The sequence below is a fragment of the Mytilus trossulus genome, chromosome 12 (assembly GCF_036588685.1).
Source record: "Mytilus trossulus isolate FHL-02 chromosome 12, PNRI_Mtr1.1.1.hap1, whole genome shotgun sequence".
Lineage (NCBI taxonomy): Eukaryota > Metazoa > Mollusca > Bivalvia > Mytilida > Mytilidae > Mytilus > Mytilus trossulus.
The window spans coordinates 43371015-43392152 of record NC_086384.1 but is presented as its reverse complement, the minus strand read 5'-3'; the positions used below and the strand labels follow the sequence as shown (position 1 = coordinate 43392152).

General features: G+C 32.2%; 1 protein-coding gene across 1 annotated transcript in view; it reads right to left on the bottom strand.

Annotated features, from left to right (window-relative positions):
* The window catches only part of LOC134692154 (kinesin-like protein unc-104), a 107395-nt gene that overhangs the window by 50140 nt on the left and 36117 nt on the right, over window positions 1–21138 (bottom strand). The window contains exons 7-14 of the mRNA XM_063552593.1: window positions 17787–17965; window positions 15755–15866; window positions 9478–9621; window positions 8953–8976; window positions 7076–7154; window positions 2879–2957; window positions 2278–2417; window positions 413–581 (exon numbers count right to left, since the gene is read on the bottom strand). Of these exons, the coding sequence (XP_063408663.1) occupies window positions 413–581; window positions 2278–2417; window positions 2879–2957; window positions 7076–7154; window positions 8953–8976; window positions 9478–9621; window positions 15755–15866; window positions 17787–17965 (926 nt within the window). The remainder of the gene's footprint in view (window positions 1–412; window positions 582–2277; window positions 2418–2878; window positions 2958–7075; window positions 7155–8952; window positions 8977–9477; window positions 9622–15754; window positions 15867–17786; window positions 17966–21138) is intronic.

The following is a 21138-nucleotide window of genomic DNA, read 5'->3' as shown; positions in this document are numbered from 1 at the left end:
TTTCCTAAAATCATAATAACTAAACTCACATTTTTGTTAAGGTGGTACATACACTACAGGGAGATAACTCTGTAAAGTCAGCTAACCGTTATAATTACGTTGTGTTGTACAAGGAATATTAAGCTTCTCAATGATCAAAATTGGTGTTTGTCAAATTGCTATATAATCAGTGTAATTTTTCTGACAAAACGGTTGGTTCAAAATTTTTAAAATTTTTATATTTTTGTTCAAGTGTCAAAGTAAATACTTTGACAAAATTTTATGAAATTAAACGAGCCAAATTAATTTTAGTGAAAGTGTTGAGTACCACCTTAATTCTTCAAAAATCCCAATAATAAATGCATGCAATAATTTCAGAATTTATAGTATTTAAAATTTTTCAGTCAAATATAAATATGAAACAATGACTAACCTGTCTTTCCTTATTTCGTCTGTTTTCTTCAGTTTTTCCTCCCATGATTGGTTAAGTTCTGCTATCAACTTCTCAGACATTTGAAGTCTTTCATAAGCATCTTCCTTCTCATCCAAAACAACTGACTGCTTCCTAGATCTGGTTCCCTCCTTCTTAGCAGCCATTGTTCCTACAAATTTGAATGGAAAAATTCATTGACTTTCAAGGCATATTCTTCAACTGGTTATTTCCATCTTGAAATATACTTAATAGTTGTTAATTTCTGTGTCATTTGCACCGTGTATCATCGTACAGCGGATATAGGTACTAACCAAGCGGGCGTGAGCGATTTTGATCTTACACGGTAACGAAAAATCTTTGTTTTGTTCACATAATATCAATGTATACTTCAATCTAAACATAACTGCTGTTTTAAGAAATGATTTGGTCGTAGATTGATGATTAGAGATGTCTCATTATTTTCCCAAAACAAGAGGGATTACTAAAAGCATGTGCAAATACTTGTAAAAGAAGTTGGCCCTCGTCTCATCCGATATAATTCTATATTCTTGCAACTCTTTTTCTGATAGAAGGTCAATGTGTGTGTCTAATAAGTATAGCTGTTTCAATAATTGGCATTGAAATCTTTCATACATATGTTATTTTTCGATATTTTATCCCTAAAAAAGCGTTGTGTACGGTGTTTAGCTGACCACATAAATCCTTATGTACGGTGTATAGTTAAGTTGTTGTACACCGTACACAAAAACTTTATTTTCATACTCGTTTATTATCAAAACAGTTTCAAGGAATGAGTTATCACAGGTAGGTTTATGATTGGTAACTATTACTGTTGCCCTGTATTAGGTTTCTTTCACTACTGTATCGAAATTGAAAGTGGGTGTTGACTTTCACAACTATTTGCGCATGAACAAGTTAATTGTTCTTATTTGAATATCAAAGTTGTTTTATGAATAGGAAAAAATCGATGCAAAAATTATTTGGGAGCAGGAATTTCAAATGTTGAGAAATGTACATTGAATATTGATAAAGCAAAACAAAGATGTTCGTTACCTCGTATGGTCAAAATCTATCATGCCCGCTTGGTTAGTACCTATATCCGGTGTACTGATGATACACGGTGATTTGGTCTATTGTGAATAGTTGTCTCATTTGGCAATCATACCACATCTTCTTTTTTATATTAAATCTGTGCAGGTTAGTGTAATGCAAATTTTTCATGCTTTTAAGCATTTCCAAAAATTCAAATTATTTTTCAAGTATAAACTTTGAACATACATATATTCTGATTTGTGACTAATTAAAAGCAGGAGTTTGCAAGTTATTTTAACCTAACACCATCTTTAGAATTTTTTAAGATCTGGTCTTACTGCTCGCTTTAAATGCTATTTTTTTTTATATATCTATATAATTTAGTTCCAAGATAGAAAGGCCCTAAATTAGTTAATAATAATCACTTGAGGGTTATAAATCATAAAAGTATCTGGTAAATGGTTTTAGTCTTTTTGCAAATTTGTAGATCATTTTTAACTGATAATTTTTGCTGTTTACAGTTTCTGTCTACTGTAAATTGAGAAATTATTGCGAGGTTTTTATTAATGTGAATAGTGCAACTGGGTAAGTATCTCAATCATTAGAACTTGCATTCTGATATCTGATAGTGTCACTGATGAGTCTTGTGTAGACGAAACGCGCGTCTGGCGTATAAAATTATAATCCTGGTACTTTTGATAACTATATGCACCGTATGCAGAATTTCTGTAATCTTGCATTATTGTTCATTCTCTATAAATTGCAATATTAAATGCATGCAATAATTTTTGAATTTACAGTATCTATTAATGCAAAAGTAGTTTAAAACTTACCTTCTTCAATTTCGATACCCTCATGTTGTAAGATCTCTCTTAGTTTGGCTACCTCTTCCTTCAATTCTCTGATAAGTCTGGCATTAGGATCTTCATTAACAACGGCTTTACACATAATCTGTTTGGCTCTGTCAGCATATCTGTAACAACAACGCAGAGAATAAGTTAAAATCTAGTGTAATTCTATATCTTAAGTTAAATTAATTTTCATATAGAAAAGAAATATGTTTAAAGTTGCTGGAAAACCCATGGTTTAATTTTTCTAACTTAAAAAAAGTGAACAGTTGATCATTTGTTATTTTGAAGATACTTTTCGATAATCAGATATATGCAAATTTTCAGGAAATCTTATGCTTTACAACTTGGCAGCCTCAGCCAACAGGGTTATGGGCAATTTTGAATGTTGTTATAAAAAGGTTTAAGATGTTGGATTCAATAGTATATTTAAAAATTTCAAATATATTTTTCTACTGTTATGATTCTGTTATGTTGACTTCATTGTCCTCTATGAAGAGGTCAATCCTATTGACATTTCTGTAGATCTAGAGGATGATTTATATTTGAACCTTCCACAAGTTGACCTTGCAATGAGTAAACTTACCTTAGTGTACTAAGTGTTTCATCATAGTTTATGTCTGCTGGACTCAAAGCTGCTATCATGGCCGTCTTGGAATTTCCACCTGAAAAACAAAATTAGCATGGTTTCCTATATGACCTGTCTTTATTCAACCTTTAATAGTATAAATTAGTCAGAATTATTTCATTTTTTCTAGAGGTTATTGATGTGTAAACCGGGGCGATTAACTCACAAACTGAATAAAAGTCTGAAGGACTTTGATGTTAAGTTTGTGAGTCAGAGCCCTGGTTTACACATCAATAACCTCTAGAAAAAATGTGTTTAATCCTATAAAAGACTGGAATGTTCTATCAAATTAAACCACATATTTTTCTAGTAGTTAAAACATCAATAACCTCCAAAAAAAATGTGTTTAATCCTTATAATTCTTGAGCCAAATATTTGCAAATTTTGAATTAACATTTTTTTGTTTAATGGCTACTATATTTAACATCAAATGCACAATTGACATGTCGAAACTAATGAGTTAGACGCCATATTGACTTTCTAAAATCCATAAATGTTCGATAAATGCAACAGAATCTAAAATGAAATAACACCTACCTCAAAAAGTTCATTTTAATGAGAAATTATCCGAATTTGAAGCGTACAAGTAACAAAATAATCTTTCGCTTGAAAGTTTTCATTGGTATGACGTCATGTTTTGCCATGACGTAAATTCGCTAAATCATTCATGCAATTTCGCAGCATTTTATTTAGATTAAAATTTTATACATTTTGAAAGCCTTAATGCATTAGTTCTTTTTTGTTACATATGCATAGAATAGAAACAACTGTTATGTATTTGGTTTTCAATCTCAATTTGCTGAAAATCCCGGGATCCCTGCATGCATGTGTAGCGCACATAAATAGATCACAGTGAAGGTTACGAAAGTAGTTTAGGAAACATGATTTATTGAAGTGTAAACCAAGGGGAAAATTCTAATTGACCAATCAAATTCAAGTATTTATAGGTATGCAAATCCTATAAGAATTATTGTATTATAATTAACCAACCATAATGTTTTTGTGTATGCTTTGAAAACACATTCCAGTTGATAATGTTCAAAAAATAGTTTTTAGTAAGATTTATTTTTTTCCTTGTAAATATCTTGATGATTCTTAAATTTTTCACCTTAATTTCTTAATTTTCCCTCAACAGCCAATGTTGTTGAGTATACTTTGGAAAATGCATTCCAATGTTATTTTTTTTATTAATTCCACCTTATGTAATAATGCTGTATTTTGATTGGATGAGAAACATGGTATTTTTCACCAATTTCTATATATTGAGATTTTCTTTTCTCTGCCGGGGTATTTGCCATTAGGGAATTCCATGTGCCAGGGTATTTGCTAGCAAATACCATGGCAGATGGGAAATACCCTAACAAATACCATGGCAGACGGGGAATACCATGTCTAAAAACCAGATGCTCCGCAGGGCGTAGCTTTATACGACCGCAGAGGTTAAACCCTGAACGGTTGGGGCAAGTATGGACACAACATTCAAGCTGGATTCCGCTCTAAATTTGGATTTTGATTAAATAGTTGACACAGCATAGGTTTCTGACACAGAATGAATGTATTCAAATGCACTTAAAATTTTTGTTTTCTCTTAGAGCAATTCACTATGCTGTTGAATATTAATCCTCTCAAAAAAATGTTTGAAGAAATTTTCTTTTTATTTATGAAATTTCAAATGAGAAAAATTGAACCCAATTTTTTAATCACATCCCCCTTTCCCTTATTCCAAAACTAATTTCAATTAAAATATTCTGATGGAGTTTGCAACAATTACTACTCATTTAAATACATCATAAAATATTAAGATGTAAAAAAACTGCTTGTTATCACTGAATGGTAAAGATTATTTAAATTTATCAGTTGGTAGTAAAAAGTGAATATACATTGTATATTGTATATAACAAAGATTTAATTTGATTCTGGACAAAGAAAGATAACTCCAATTAAAAAAAATTCTTGCAGATATTTCTTGCTTACTATACTGGACAAAGAAAGATAACTCTTAATTAAAAAAAAATTGGCTATTTCACAATATTGTGAAATTAGATATTTCTTGCCATTGCACAATACTGTGCAATTGAAAAGACTTGCTATTGCACAATACATTTGTACTTAATATAATAATTTTAGATCCTGATTTGGACCAACTTGAAAACTGGGCCCATAACCAAAAATCTAAGTACATGTTTAGATTCAGCATATTAAAGAGACCCAAGAATTTAATTTTTGTTAAAATCAAACTTAATATAGTTTAATTTTGGACCCTTTGCACTTTTATTTAGACCAATTTTAAAACTGGACCAAAAATTAAGAATCTACATACACAGTTAGATTTGGCATATCAAAGAACCCCAATTATTCAATTTTTGATGAAATCAAACAATGTTTAATTTTGGACCTCAATTTGGGCCAACTTGAAAACTGGGCCAATAATCAAAAATCTAAGTACATTTTTAGATTCAGCATATCAAAGAACCCCAAGGTTTCAATTTTTGTTAAAATCAAACTAAGTTTAATTTTGGACCCTTTGGACCTTAATGTAGACCAATTTGAAAACGGGACCAAAAATTAAGAATCTACATACACAGTTAGATTCGGCATATTAAAGAACCCCAATTATTCAATTTTGATGAAATCAAACAAAGTTTAATTTTGGACCCTTTGGGCCTCTTTTTCCTTAACTGTTGGGACTAAAACTCCCAAAATCAATAACAACCTTCCTTTTATAGTCATAAACCTTGTGTTTAAATTTCATAGGTTTCTATTTACTTATACTAACGCTATGGTGCGAAAACCAAGAAAAATGCTTATTTGGGTCCCTTTTTGGCCCCTAATTCCTAAACTGTTGGGATCAAAACTCCCAAAATCAATACCAACCTTCCTTTTGTGGTCATAAACATTGTGTTTAAATTTCATTGATTTCTATTTACTTTAACTAAAGTTATTGTGCGAAAACCAAGAATAATGCTTATTTGGGCCCTTTTTTGGCCCCTAATTCCTAAACTGTTGGGATCGAAACTCCCAAAATCAATACCAACCTTCCTTTTGTGGTCATAAACCTTGTGTCAAAATTTCATAGATTTCTATTAACTTAAACTAAAGTTATAGTGCGAAAACCAAGAAAATGCTTATTTGGGCCCTTTTTGGCCCCTAATTCCTAAAATGTTGGGACCAAAACTCCCAAAATCAATACCAGCCTTCCTTTTATGGTCATAAACCTTGTGTTAAAATTTCATAGATTTCTATTCACTTTTACTAAAGTTAGAGTGCGAAAACTAAAAGTATTCGGACGACGACGACGACGACGACGACGACGACGACGACGCCAACGTGATAGCAATATACGACGAAAATTTTGAAAAAATTTGCGGTCGTATAATAACTCAATGAATTATTTCTATTTTAATATGACAAATGTATGGTCATTCTAAATGTATGGTTCCAGATGAAATATTTAGGATAAAAAGCATCATTATTGAATTTGGACTAAATGACGTAAAAATTCCGGGTATGACGTCATAAATAAAACTCAACGGAAACGAATTTTCCACTTGTATAACGCTTCACTGATGATCAAAGTGTAGTAGTGAGCCGATAACCAGCTTATTATTACCTTATTTAAAAAGGGAGATATATATATACAGTCAGTGACTGTACATAAAAAAATGATAAGAAATGATTATACGGTCAATGCTGACTGTGCAAATAGCACAGCTGCAGTGTATACAAAAATTAACATTCAAGTTGAAATTTTATATGATACCTGATTATAATAAACTTTCTGAGGTGGAACATTCGGTGGAATTAAACAATTATATCATGCTTACAAGGGGTATTTGCCAAAAATACCGGTTTCGAGGTATTCAAATTTCCCTCGCCTTACGGCTCTGGAAATTTGAACCTCTCAACCGGTATTTTTGGCAAATACCCCTTGTAAGCATGATATATTTGTATAATATATATTTTTCTTAATTACACTTTTTCCTTGTAAATATCTAGAAATTTTTAAATGCTTTACCTAAATTTTCCCTCAGCAGCCAATGTTTTGGAATATACTTTGGAAAATGCTTTCCAATTGATAATTTTTTCTTTTATATCTACATTTTTTAATTACGCCTTTCCCTTGTATATATATTTGGGAATTTTTAAATGCTTTACCTAAATTCTCCCTCAGTAGCCATGTTAGTACTGAATCCCTGTAGGGTATAAAGTTTTCCTTCTTTTTCTTTTTTGTAGTCTACAATATTATAAAACAAAGGTCAACATTGGGTATTTCACAAATTACCAAAATCATTTCATTTTCGTTGTGGAAAATGACTACTCAATGATACAGTTAGATATTATGGTCTGCACATCTTCTTGGTAAAATTCATTACAAAATTTTTCCTAAAATTGAATGAGTTCCAAAACAAAATACAGTAAAATATGTAGTAAATAAAAAGAGCAAGAGGATTTTATTTGATTTTAGAAATAGCTTCAAAATTGTACCAATATTACTAAATATTTACCAGTAAATCAAACAAAGATTTTCAGATCTGAAAATTAATTGGACTAATTTGATTTCACCATAATACTGTGTGCATGTGATTAGAAATTTTCTCTACTAATGTACTTATTTTTTATGAACAGGTTGTCAGTTAATCAAATTTGAGCCATATGTTATTGAGGTGAGTGCATTAAAATAATAAACTGGGCTTCAAATGTTTTTAACTTCATGATTGCAACTTACAAATCCGATATCGAAACTTAAATGTCCATATTTATCTTACAGTCGTTCTTAATACAGTTGAACTTTGGTAGCTTGAACACCAACAAATTTTACATTTTTGGCAATCTTTAACATCTTTTTTTAACCTTTTCACTGCTTATCAGGCTTTCAAAAAGGCTTTTAAAAAGTTACTCAGTAACTTGATTATGCAAAATTACCATTAATATTGAATTCTTTTAGCTACCAAAGTTATGCTGTGGTTAAACGTATACTGTAGTTAATGAAACATACAACATAGAGAAGTGAAAGGGAAAACCATATCTGACACAACTATTCATAAATAAATCAGTTCATAAAAAATTCGACTCAATAGTCAACACTGAGATCTATTTTCCATAAAAAGCTTCAGAAGAGGGCGTATTATATATGAAGTTGTTTAATTCAGATGATTTATTTTAAAGCTGAATGAGAAGCTAGGGATTTTTTAAAATGTCTTCATTGCCCAATTTTTAAGCATTTTCTAAAAGCAAAGGTTAATTTGTAGGTCAGATATGGTACTTTGCATGAAAACAGTCATGGTGAAATGACTTTGAGATTAAACTAACACTAAAAAGGCATTTAAAGCTATAAAACTATAACATCACATTTAGCTTAGTCTAATTGTAATCTTCTTAATTTGTATTGCCATGCAAACAATGAAATTGACCTTTGCAAAATTAATCTTTAAATTCTGACATTAAACTTGAAATCTCAACTGCTGAATAATCTTGAAACAAACTGAGGCATGACATTTAAAGTAGTACAATCATCAGAAAAACTCAGATTTTGACCAATCAGAATTTCAAAATTAAAAGAATTCTGAAGATATTATTTTTTTATATTATAAAATCATGTCATACTGGTTAACATGATGGTTTAAATGACGTATTTTCCCACAAAAGGTGTGTTAATTCAAACATGTGTTGGAAAATAAAATATAAAAAAAATCTTCTCAATGAAATATCTGGGAATTTCCCATTCTATCATCAAAGAGTGTATTGACTAAGCAACAACATACATTCTGAAACCTTCCCCATAAAACATTAATCAGTAATTTATTAACAGCAGATCATAATTAATTTTGAAAGACTTCAGTATTCAAATTTAGCCATATAAATTTCATTGATCAGTCTTATGAAGAGTCCTCGTAAATGAAACCTCAATAAATAAAATAATCAAATACAATAGTTGAATACCATTCCCACAATGCAACATTTTTTTCTAAATTGGTCATTTCTGAGTTTTTCTATCCTACTATTGACCTGTTGACTTGTTTTGTTACACTTACTGATAATTTGTTATCCAGGACACTCTAAAAATTGTAACAATTCAAGTATTACACAATTTTTTTAAATATTGATATGATTATCCTGAATGGATTTCATTTCTTTAAAAGTACTCAAAGAATCTGTGATACAATTAAGAAAGTGGATATTTTTGTTGAAATTTAAATGGTTCGAAAACTAATATTTTACATATAAATATGCTATACAACCTATGGATAAAAAGGAGATTGCTCTTACTGAATCTTAAGTACAAATAGAGTGATTACATAGTGTATATATATAAGCTTAGATATATAGAAGAAACCAAGCATCTGCTTATGCTGTGACTAATGAACTACAATAAATTAGCTGCATTTCAGATTTAGTTTTATCCACTGAAATTTTTTCTTTATTACATTTCAATTTCAAAAAGTCATAACAAGGTTACATATTAATATCTAGTTATGTAAAATAGAAATACAAAATAGATGATACGAAATGCTATGATTGAACTATTTTTTCTCAAGATTACAACTGATAACACTTACACATTCAGCGAGCGCCGAGATAACTTTTCCCAGTGTTGTCAATGACTTGTTTATATTAGCACCTTCTTTCAGTCTAGTACCAGTAGCACCTGTTGAATCGGCTCTTTCACTTCCTGCTAAATCTACCAAGCTTATCTTACTGACCTACAATATAAATCAAAAGTACCTAAAGCATTGTGGGTAATTTCATTTGTTCATACCCCAAATAAAAATAATTATACATTACTTCATTTGACCTACAATATAAATCAAAAGTACTATTTTTCAAAATTCTTAGAATATTTTTTTTCTCTGGTGGTCTGAAGGTCCTAGAAGAAACTTTACTGGTCCTAACCATTATTTCTTTTTGCAAATTACAAAAATTATGTTGGTCTAAGCCTACAGACTACAAGTTTTTGAGAACCCTGCAAGTTTGAGAGCTAAAATTAAATTACTTGAATGTGCAGACATTACATGAAATGTATCTTTGATTATTTGTTTACATTACCATGACTAAATGAGTTCTCAACTAAAATTTCAAATTCTCATGTACAGTTTTTTTCATACATTCCGTGAAATAACTAGGAAATAGCATATTTCAATGAAAAGATGCTAATTTTGAATAATTTTTCAAAGTATTTCTCAATTTTTTAATTGCTTTCATATTTTGCATAAGGTAGCATCTTTTTATAGTACGTATGCTGTGTGTTTTATTTTATATGCTTCTGGCATTAAAATTTTATGTAGATGCTGTTGTTAAAATAATAATGTACTGGCGAATCTTACTATTACTGGGATGCTAGTTTTGCTCATATTTTGTAAAACTATTTTTTATTTTTTGGGGATGCTGGATTTCCTATATATTGAAATGCTGGCATCCAGTCATATTGAGATGCTGGCATCCCGTTTTATTGAGATGCTGGCATCCCATTATTTTTGGATGCTGGCATCCCGTTATATTGAGATGCTGGCATCCCGTTATTTTGGGATGCTGGCATCCCGTTTTATTGGGATGCTGGCATCCCGTTTTATTGGGATGCTGGCATCCCGTTTTATTGAGATGCTGGCATCCCGTTTTATTGGGATGCTGGCATCCCGTTTTATTGGGATGCTGGCATCCCGTTTTATTGGGATGCTGGCATCCCGTTTTATTGGGATGCTGGCATCCCGTTTTATTGGGATGCTGGCATCCCGTTTTATTGGGATGCTGGCATCCCGTTTTATTGGGATGCTGGCATCACGTTTTATTGGGATGCTGGAATCCCGTGATATTGGGATGCTGGCATCCCGTGATATTGGGATGCTGGCATCCCGTGATATTGGGATGCTGGCATCCCGTTTTATTGGGATGCTGGCATCCCGAGAAAGCTGGATGCTGGCATCCAAAACTGTAGGAGTACAGACATCGCAAAATATCCAAATGCAGTAATCCTTCAAGTTCTGTTTGATATACCGTTGGCCGAATTTCTATAGATGTACTCCAATGCATAATTTTGTGTAATGCAAAAAATAAAACAACAACAAAAATCCGTTTGTTGTTTCTTCCCAACACTTTATCTAATGACGTCAGGGATATTATGACGTAAGAGGTGGTTTACCATCATGCGTAGAGATTCGTGCAGACATAGTAAACATGAAAAGAAATCAATTCTCAAGAATCACTTATACCGATATAAATATTTTTTGAAAAGTAATTAAAACAGATAACCCTTTTAATATTCTCTTATATATTAGTTTTTCTTATGTTTTATACTGAAAGCGCTTGCACTATTTTTTTACGCTAATTGCGGTAAATCCCACAGCATGACGTCATGTAAAAAGAATGTTTAAAATCGGCGAAGTGGACATGGTAGCAAGGGGAAGCACGAAAAACACTTCTTTGGCCAGTATGCCGCAATTTATCATCATTTTGATATAACAAAAACATATTCGCAATAGAACGCTAATACAGGTAAGTAGATTTGCTTATATTTTACATGCACTTCGTAGTCCGAGATTTCTCAGATTTAGCCATTCATGACCCCCCCCCACCCCTCATTCATGACATAAGGAATGTTCTACTCAACTCGACAACTGTATCATGTATGTCTGTAATGGTTTCATATATATATTATCGACATTATCAGATGTCGAATTTTTCTATAGGAGACGATTTGACCTGTATCCGTCCGAGATTACTCTGGCGTCCTACGCTCATGGGCCTTTCTGCGGAACCGTAGCTCATAGGTCCTTATGCTATTTTTTTACTATTTGCGGATGGGCCGCAAATAGTCAAAAAATCACATAAGGACCTATGAGCTACGGTTCCGCAGCTATAATGGGCCTAGCTTGTCTTGCAAAACAGTTGTTTGAAGTCCAAGTAATCTTGGACGCATCAGTGACTTGAATCTTGATACACCAGCCGGATAATATAATTCTGATAACTTCCAGAGAGAAAATTACAGGCACAAATGGTTAGGCAACAATGATCATGTCAGTCGCCAGATTCTCCCATGTCGTTTGGGAGGGATGCATTTCGATCCGTTTGTGGTAGCAAATGGTGATTCCACAACTTTATATAAATGAGATTTGGGGTCACTGACTGCCATAACAGAGAGCCCGATAAAGTCTTCTTTTAATGTTTACCTGTATAATAAACCATTTTTTTTCACACGAAAAAGGAGGAGGGCTGGATCCGCCTATGGTAGCGATGAGCCTCCAAGACAGACACAGGGAATACACATATATATTCTTTTTATTTTGCCTTATTGAAGTATGTCCTTTTTCATGAAGTTATGAATAGTTTTGACAAATATATGATCGACATAAACCCCACTGAGACGATTAACCACCATCAATATGGCCATGGCCAGTAAAAATATGGGTCTGCAAAATTGATTTGTTTACCCCTAGACAACCTATAGGAAAACCATTAAAATGCATCACTGGTAAGAGTCTGAGTTCAAGAAAAATAAAGTATGAAAATCTTAATTTAAGATTGATTTTCGGTCTAGAAAATTGAATGTGTTGTTTGCCTCTTTTTTGCAAGGGTCTAAAACTAGTTAACTTGTGCCCGTCCGAGATTTCTTTGAGTCTTGACTTCCTATGCTCATGGGCCTAGCTTGTCTTGCAAAACAGCCGTTTGAAGTGTGAGCAGTATCTGAGTAATGGTTAGCTGCGGAACCGTAGCTCTTAGGTCCTTAAGTTATTTTATGACTATTTGTGGACCATGATTAACTGCGGAACCGTAGCCTTAAGGACCTAAGAGCTACGGTTCCGCAGCTAAGTAATGGTATGATTGCTAATGAGACAACTCTCCACCGGACTGAGACCAAATAATATAGCACTAACATGACTAAGCAGTTTACAATTAAATGTCAGCATATGGCCTCCAACAATGAACAAAATGTAAATATCGCTACAAGAGTTTGTGTTCCAGGACTAGGCTAAAATTTAAAAAACCCACACCAATTACATCATTATGACATCATACATGAATATTTACTTTCTCCTAGTGTTGTGATATTACAACGAAAAATTGTTTTTGATAATCTTTCATATAATTATTATTTCTCTTTTCAGCATTTGTAAAGAGTAAAGAAGTGGCTTCACCTTTCTGTTTACTATTCATGTGTTGTGTATTAATGTATCGCAACACTTTATAGTTATTGGACAGGTTAAACTTAGACGACGAATCATACAAACAGCACCAGATCATTTGTGATTCCAGTTCGTGTAACTGATTTGATTAAATGATTACCAAATATTGAAATAGCAAAATACAGAAAAAAAGATACAAGTTTAATTATGATTGTAATAAAAAAAAGTTTTGTTAATGAAATGAAAGACTCCAGTACTAAAAGATGTTGACATAATGTACTGTCACTTTGGAAGATGAATACAAGATGAAGTCCAGATATACTGACAATATCCAGTACGTACAGATCAAAGACACTGCACCAGTATCGATAATAGATTTTTTTTAAATATTGCATTGTGGTACATGTTTTATGGTATACAGACAATAGTGCGGAAAACAAATCTCCTTACTTTATACATTAAATGCACCTCATATTTAGCATCTTCATAAAGGTACAGTCTCCAATCTGTTTTGTAGAGTGTATGTCCTGGATGACTTAGTTAATCAGACATTCCAAAGGTTGATGGTTATTGGGCAATTGCATTAAGCTTATTTTCAAAAAAATTATTCCATGAACATTCGAAACATGAGCAGATTTAAAAATTGTAGTCCTGATGTCATATATAAATGTATTGTCTCCAGACCATTATACATGTAGTCAATAAAATGTATACATCATGTCTTTCATAATGGTAATCAAAGTCAGAAAAATAACATTAAAACTGGCTTATTATTGGAAACTTACCGGTAGTACATTGACATAATCTTATAAGTATCAAATTGTTAACATCAGCATTCACATGGTAAACTAGCACTTTACAATTCAGACTCAGTTTGTTGGTCAAGTATACATTTCACACTCTGACCTATGATGTCACATTCTCAATATGCATTAAACTGGCCACTGGACATGAACAAAGACAAAAAATATAATCTTCCCGGCATTCATCAGTAGTTTTTTTTTTTATTACTTGATTGTTTTAATATGCATTCAACACACATCAAAACCTTAGGAAATTTTCTGGGTGTTATATTGGTGGCTTAATACTAAAATCAATTACTTAGGAAGCAGCATTTAAATTCGTATTTCATAATGAAAAATGGTACATGTCTGCATGGTTGTGATGCCAGAATCCCTATATTTTGGGATGCCAGCATCCAGATATATTCGGATGCCAGCATCCCGATATGTTGAGATGCCAGCATCCCGATATGTTGAGATGCCAGCATCCCGATATTTTGGGATGCCAGCATCCGGAGATTTTGGGATGCCAGCATCCAGATATATTGGGATGCCAGCATCCGGATATTTTGGGATGCCAGCATCCAGATATATTGGGATGCCAGCATCCAGATATATTGGGATGCCAGCATCCGGATATTTTGGGATGCCAGCATCCAGATAAATTGGGATGCCAGCATCCGGATATATTGGGATGCCAGCATCCAGATATATTGGGATGCCAGCATCCAAAGATTTTGGGATGCCAGCATCCAGATATATTGGGATGCCAGCATCCGGATATATTGGGATGCCAGCATCCAGATATATTGGGATGCCAGCATCCGGATATTGTGGGATGCCAGCATCCAGATATGTTGGGATGTCAGTTTCCGTATATGTTGGGATGCCAGAATCTACAAATAGTTGGAAGCCAGCATACAAACGTTGAAGTATTCAATGGACTTCAATATGAAATTAAAAGAATTACATCAGCATCTATCAAAGGTGGAGATGCAATTTCAATTTTTTTCTTCATTATCCGCAGACACTTTTCTTAAATATGCCATATACAGAAATAAGAAGTGCTTTTTATACAAAACAATTTCACAACTACAAAAGTTATTAATATAATTGAGAGAGCATCCATAATCTTTGAGAACCAATAAAATCTATAATGCAGCATCTACTATTCATAGAAATAAATGAATCAGTATGATTTTTTGTAAAATGAGCATATGTTGATACTAAAACAAATGCTATATAGTAGAAATATTCCAAATATGGAACATGGCCGTAACATTTTCTCTGGACATTGAAATATTTAGTAGAATATAACATAATTTTACCTTAAAAGTTAAAAAATTGTCAAAAAATTCTCTTTTAGCATATGAGAATTACAAATTTTAGTTGTGAACTCATTACTACCATGAGTAAAATCAGAAATAACCAAATAGCAAATTTTCAATGTAAAAATAAGTAAATGTGGTATAATTGCAAATGAGACAATTAGCATTAAGTGACTTGGGAAAAGGGTGCAAACAACTATAGGTCACTGTAGGGCCTTCAACAATGAGCAAAACAAATACTGTATAGCAAGCTATCAAAGGTCTTGGCATGACAAAATCTGACGAAATTCAAAAGAGAAATTAATGGCCTGATATATATATATATATGGGCTTCGTCGGATACAAAATCGACCTTATGCAAGTGTATATCAATATACTTATTATCCTATTTGGGCTTGGAAATAAAAGCTCTATTAAAAGTCTGTAACTGTTAGAAAATTGAGTTGTTACAAGAACCCTTTAAAACAGACCAAAATTCATCTTTTTATTTTGTATTTGAACATGTTGAATGTTCCTAAAACTAATCAAAGATTATATACATGTACATGAAAATGTGCACTTGCATAAGGTTGATTTCTATCCTAGGCAGCTCATATGTCTATCTGTTACCTTTTCCCCAGTAAGATTTGTTGTAGCATCATGTCTTTTCTGTGTTAATATTATTGTAAATACAGCATGTGATCTACTGCTGGTTTCATTCATGTTGGTGGCAGCCACAGTTCTACAAAATTAAAAAGTAAAGATTTATCACTTAAAGTAGAAATAAGAAGATGTGGAATGAGTGCTAATTAGACAACTCTCAATCCAAGTCACAATTTATAAAAGTAAACTGTTATAGGTCAAAGTACGGTCTTCTACTTGCTCACACGAACAGCAAGCTATAAAGGGCCCCAAAAATGACAAGTGTAAAACCATTCAAACGGGAAAAGTTCTATTTGAAACAAGTTGTATCAAAAATTGGAATAGTCAGTGTAGTTTTGCCCAGAGGTTCACGGATTAACAGATTCACATGAGCAACTTAATTTATACCGATAAACTACTTTAAATTCAGTAATTTTTGTTATCTTTTTATCATTCTGAAAATTGCAATGGGGTAGGATTAGTAAATTGAAATCATTTCCTTCATGTCAATTTAATCTGTAAGGTATTTCAGAACCAGACCAGTAAAAACATGAAAATAAAACCTTGCAAACAGGTTTGCAAGAAGAATCATGAAATTTAATTCTGCAACAAAAAACACCTTACAGTAAAAATTTCATTAATGGACATCTCAACCTATAGTTGTTTATTTCTGTGTTATTTGGTCTCTTGTGAAGAGTAGTCTCATTGGCAATTCTAACCACATCTTCTTTTTTATATATTTATAGTTTAACAATGCTCTTTCTAAAGGTATAAATCATTTAAACAAGTTTCACAAAACTATAAAGAAGGATGCAATAATTTTCTATGGATCCTGTCATAATTTATGTCTTGATCTTAATTTTCTTTCTATGGATCTAGCTAACTTTAAAAGATTTCTACGTCATACTTTTATTAAAGCTGCTTTGGGAATATTGCGCTGGTAATATATTTATGCTCTATCTTTCAAATTGATAAATAAATTACAGATATGAATATGTTTTTGATTAATTTACCAAATGCCAAAAGTGTTATCAAGTTGGAGTTGAACATCTAAAAGTGAAATTTATCATTCAGAGATAAAAGGCTAATTATATTAATTTCCATAAAGCAGATATTATGCTGTTTCATGCAGAAATCATAACCAGTTTAAACAAGTTTAAATGATCATAAAGGACTAACTTAATTTGTATCAAATTTTACCGAAATAAACACAAACTGCAAAAATGCCAAAATCAAGCAAATTTTTTACTTGTACTTCATAACATAAATCAAAATCAGTTCTGCTTTAAATTATTTATTTCTAAAAGCCATCAGCAGTATCCAGTATTTATGTGTTTTAAAAGTCCCTGCATTTATTTCCTTCAATTTGAAACACCTCGTGCTCCACCAGAGACCAAATGAGAAGTTAACGACAATTGGTCACTGCACGGCCTTCAACTATTGCATTACAATTTACATCTTACTTCTATATCAACACTCAACCAATGTTTGTATTTCTACGAAGTTATAAAAAAACTGTGACATTAAAACTGGTTTGATTATGCTAGGACAGGTTAAGCAAAAACTGTGTAAAAGAAACTCTTGTATGAGGATACAGTAACAATTCAATAGTGATAAACACTGTGTGAACTTATCAACCAGAAACTTACGATTAAGATTGATCATAAGTATAGTTAAGATCAATCCTAGTCGTAAGTTTTTTTTGTGAAATTGACTCCTCACTGTCTTCTATGAACAAAATCTTCAGTCACAAACAAATTTCGTTTAGACAGGTTTAATCCTTTCAGAGGTCTTGCAGGTATATAAAGATGATTAGTATTATATTATTAAGTCTGAAATAGGTTTGGTTTAGCCATGTGTATTTTTTCAGAGGTCTTAGATGTGGAAATAATACATTATTTATCAATTGTAGCCAACAGTTTTACATGTACATTTTCGACTATTCGTTTTTCTAGGACAAGACCATGATAATTTTTTTCCTGTTTTTTCCAGACTGCTTTCTTCTTTATATCATACCCACCTTGCTTTATTTCCTTCATCGATTAGATTATTGATATCATCAAAGGATTGCACAGCCAGTTTTGACAAGTCTTCCACATAGGGGCCCAGTAAGGGATGTTCACGAACTTTCAGGTTGTTCTTGTTACTAGGGTTCAGTAAATCCCTAACTCTCTCACAATAAATCTCCATGTAGCTAACCTAAAATGACAAAAAAATTTTGTTGTTAGGATTTGGTATATCCCTAACTCTCACACAACAAATCTCCATGTAGCTAACCTAAAATGACAGAAAAAAATTGTACTTAATTTGGTATATCCCTAACTCTCACGCAACAAATCTCCATGTAGTTAACCTAAAATGACAAAAATATATTGTTCTTAGGATTCAGAAAAACCCAACTGAAGCTCTTAGAAGAAATCTTTGTGTAGCTAACCTAAAATGACAAAAAATATTTTGTTCTTAGGATTCAGTGAATCCCTAATAACTCTCTCACAATATATCCCCAAACTTCACTTTCTATCTTCCCTTTTGACTTCAATATAACACATGAGCCCGATGCCCTAGACTAGTATAATTTTATTTGGACTAGGAAGTTTTTTCAAAACTTTGTTTAGACTTGTAATAAAAATGTAAAAATATAAGTTTTCTGTTCTGACTAGTAGTCGAAAGAGATTTTGGTGCAAACTACAATATAACATACAGTGTCAGGGCTACTAGCTTTGCTTTTTAATGACAAAGGTTAATGACCTTGTGTTCTTGACAAAAGTCTGAAACTGACCAATTTTCAGACTAAATAGGAAATTATACATGTTATACCAATACCAACATGACCAAATTATCTTTAATCAAACAATTTTACTAGAATTACCACAAAATAGGCATCATGTGACATAAAATCTTGTCCATTACACAAATTAATCTCCATTAGTTTTATTATCAGTTTATATTAAATTCATGGGATTATTTTGTTGTAGACCATATGGTCTAGCAAAGACAAACTTACATAAAAATGAAAATTAAAAAAAAACAAGCTATTAAGAGATGACATAGAAATAGAATTTAAGAACCTCTTCTTCCTAGTAATTTTAATAATCATGTTGTAGATGAATTTATTCCAAGTCTCAATTTTACCAATTTGCCTTTATATAAAAAAAGAAGATGTGGAATGATGCCAATGAGACAATTCTCCACAAGAGACCAAATGGCACAGAAATTATTAACTGTAGGTCACAGTATCACCTTCAACAATGAACAAAGTCCATACTGCATAGTCAGCTATAAAAGACCCCAAAATGACAATGTAAACAATTCAAACAAGAAAACTAATGATGGCCTAATTTATGTACAAAAAATGAACAGTTTAATATCTTATTGAAACTTTTCTCATTTCAGAATTACCTATTGCTATTTTGCTTTCATATCACATGATGTTGATTAAAAGGTTTCTGTAGTTATATATGTTTATAAAAAGATGTAATAAAATGAGATGAAAATTAAGTGGTGCATAATTTTTTTTTTGGGGAAAAGAGGTTTTGGGGAGGGCTTTTAATAATTTTTCTCACCACAAAACTAATAAAGTCACATTGTATAAAAAAATCCTTGATTAATTCATCTAGGATACTTTGTTGCATAGATGATAAATATATTGATATAATGCCATTTCATTGACCATATGGTTCCTAACCTATAAAAATGACCCCTCATTGAAAGTATCCAATTCAGTGACCAGTGAAGGTTCATAACATGTTATTAATAGTCTCTTTAGGGACTTTCCATATCAGATATTCACCTAGAGTACCTATAAAATGGACATGAACTCGTACAATTCTCAAAGGAGAACATTTTTCTGATTATCTCATGAATCAATGATTTGCAAGTACCGGTTTCAATCCTGTATTTTAATTTTCCATGTTCATATCTCGATAGAAGGACTATTTTATACATCATTTCTTTCATTAGACATAGTTCCCAGATTGCTATTTATTGTAAGTGCACAGAATATCTTTTAATGAAATATTCACAATAATTGATTTTTGAGAGAGTTAGCAAGGTTAATTGCAATGCGAATCAATGCATACTGTATAAAAAGAATAACAGATGACTCATAACAAATTCCGATAGACCGTTATACAGGGTGCTTTATGAAAAATCGTTAAATCATTGGAAAGCAAGATCCAAATTACAGGAATTGATTTTTTACGACCTACATCGCAAGCTTCACTCAAATGCAGACTCACTTCAAACTGTGCTAAATGTCACTTGAAGCTTGGCTAATGCATTAGGTTGCTGTAATTGAGTATTGTTAATATTTCAGGAATGATTTAAATACAACCGATCAGGTTCCCTCAAATGCAGTTTCACTTGAAACTGTGTAAAATGTCACTTGATGCTAGCCTTACTGAAATTAAATATTGTAAATATTCTAGAAATTGATTTAAATATGACCTACATTGTCAGGTTCCCTTAAATGCAGTTCCAGCAAATGTAGATTCATTTGAAACTGTTAAATATAACTTGAAGCGAGGATAATACATTAGCTTACTGATATTAAATATCGTAAAACCATCAAATGACTTATTGTTTTCAATCGCTAATTTTTTTATTGAACAAACATAAAAATAAAACACAAGGAATAATTAATGCAATATCATCATAGCACGATTGACACGGCATCCTCGATGCACTGAGATTGTAACCTAGAAAGATGATTCATTTTAAACAAAATCAATGCAAATGACAGGACAAAAAATCAGACAAATAGCAATATGATTCTTATTATTGGCTTCTAACCAGCTCTACCATTTAATAGACCTCAGAAAGAATTCAATTGCCATGATAAAGTTAGCCTAATCCCCTACTGTGACAGTATTTTTTCATCAATTTTCAAAATAATTTTGCAGAGCTACAGAAAAAAGATACATGAGGGGGGATAGGAGGGGTCCTAATCCTGAAATCCTGGGCTTAAAAACACGAAATCCAGAGGTCCTGAATCAAAATAAATTTAAATCCTGACGTCTCCAAATTCGAAAAAAGAATTCTCGGAACCTGAAAGGGTCAATCCTAAAATCCTAAGCTTGAAAACACCTGATCCCAGAGTCCCGATAAGGGTCCTATCCCCCTCATACATAGCTGCAGATACAAGGTAAAAAGTTGCAGATACAAGGTGCATAGCTACTGAAACAAGATGTAAAGCTTCAGAAACAAGGTAAAAGCTACAGAAACAACGTTAAAGCTACAGAAACAAGGTGTAAAGCTCCAGATACAAGGTGTAAAGCTACAGAAACAAGGTGTAAAGCTTCAGATACAAGGTGTAAAGCTTCAGATACAAGGTGTAAAGCTGCAGATACAAGGTGTCAAGCTGCAGATACAAG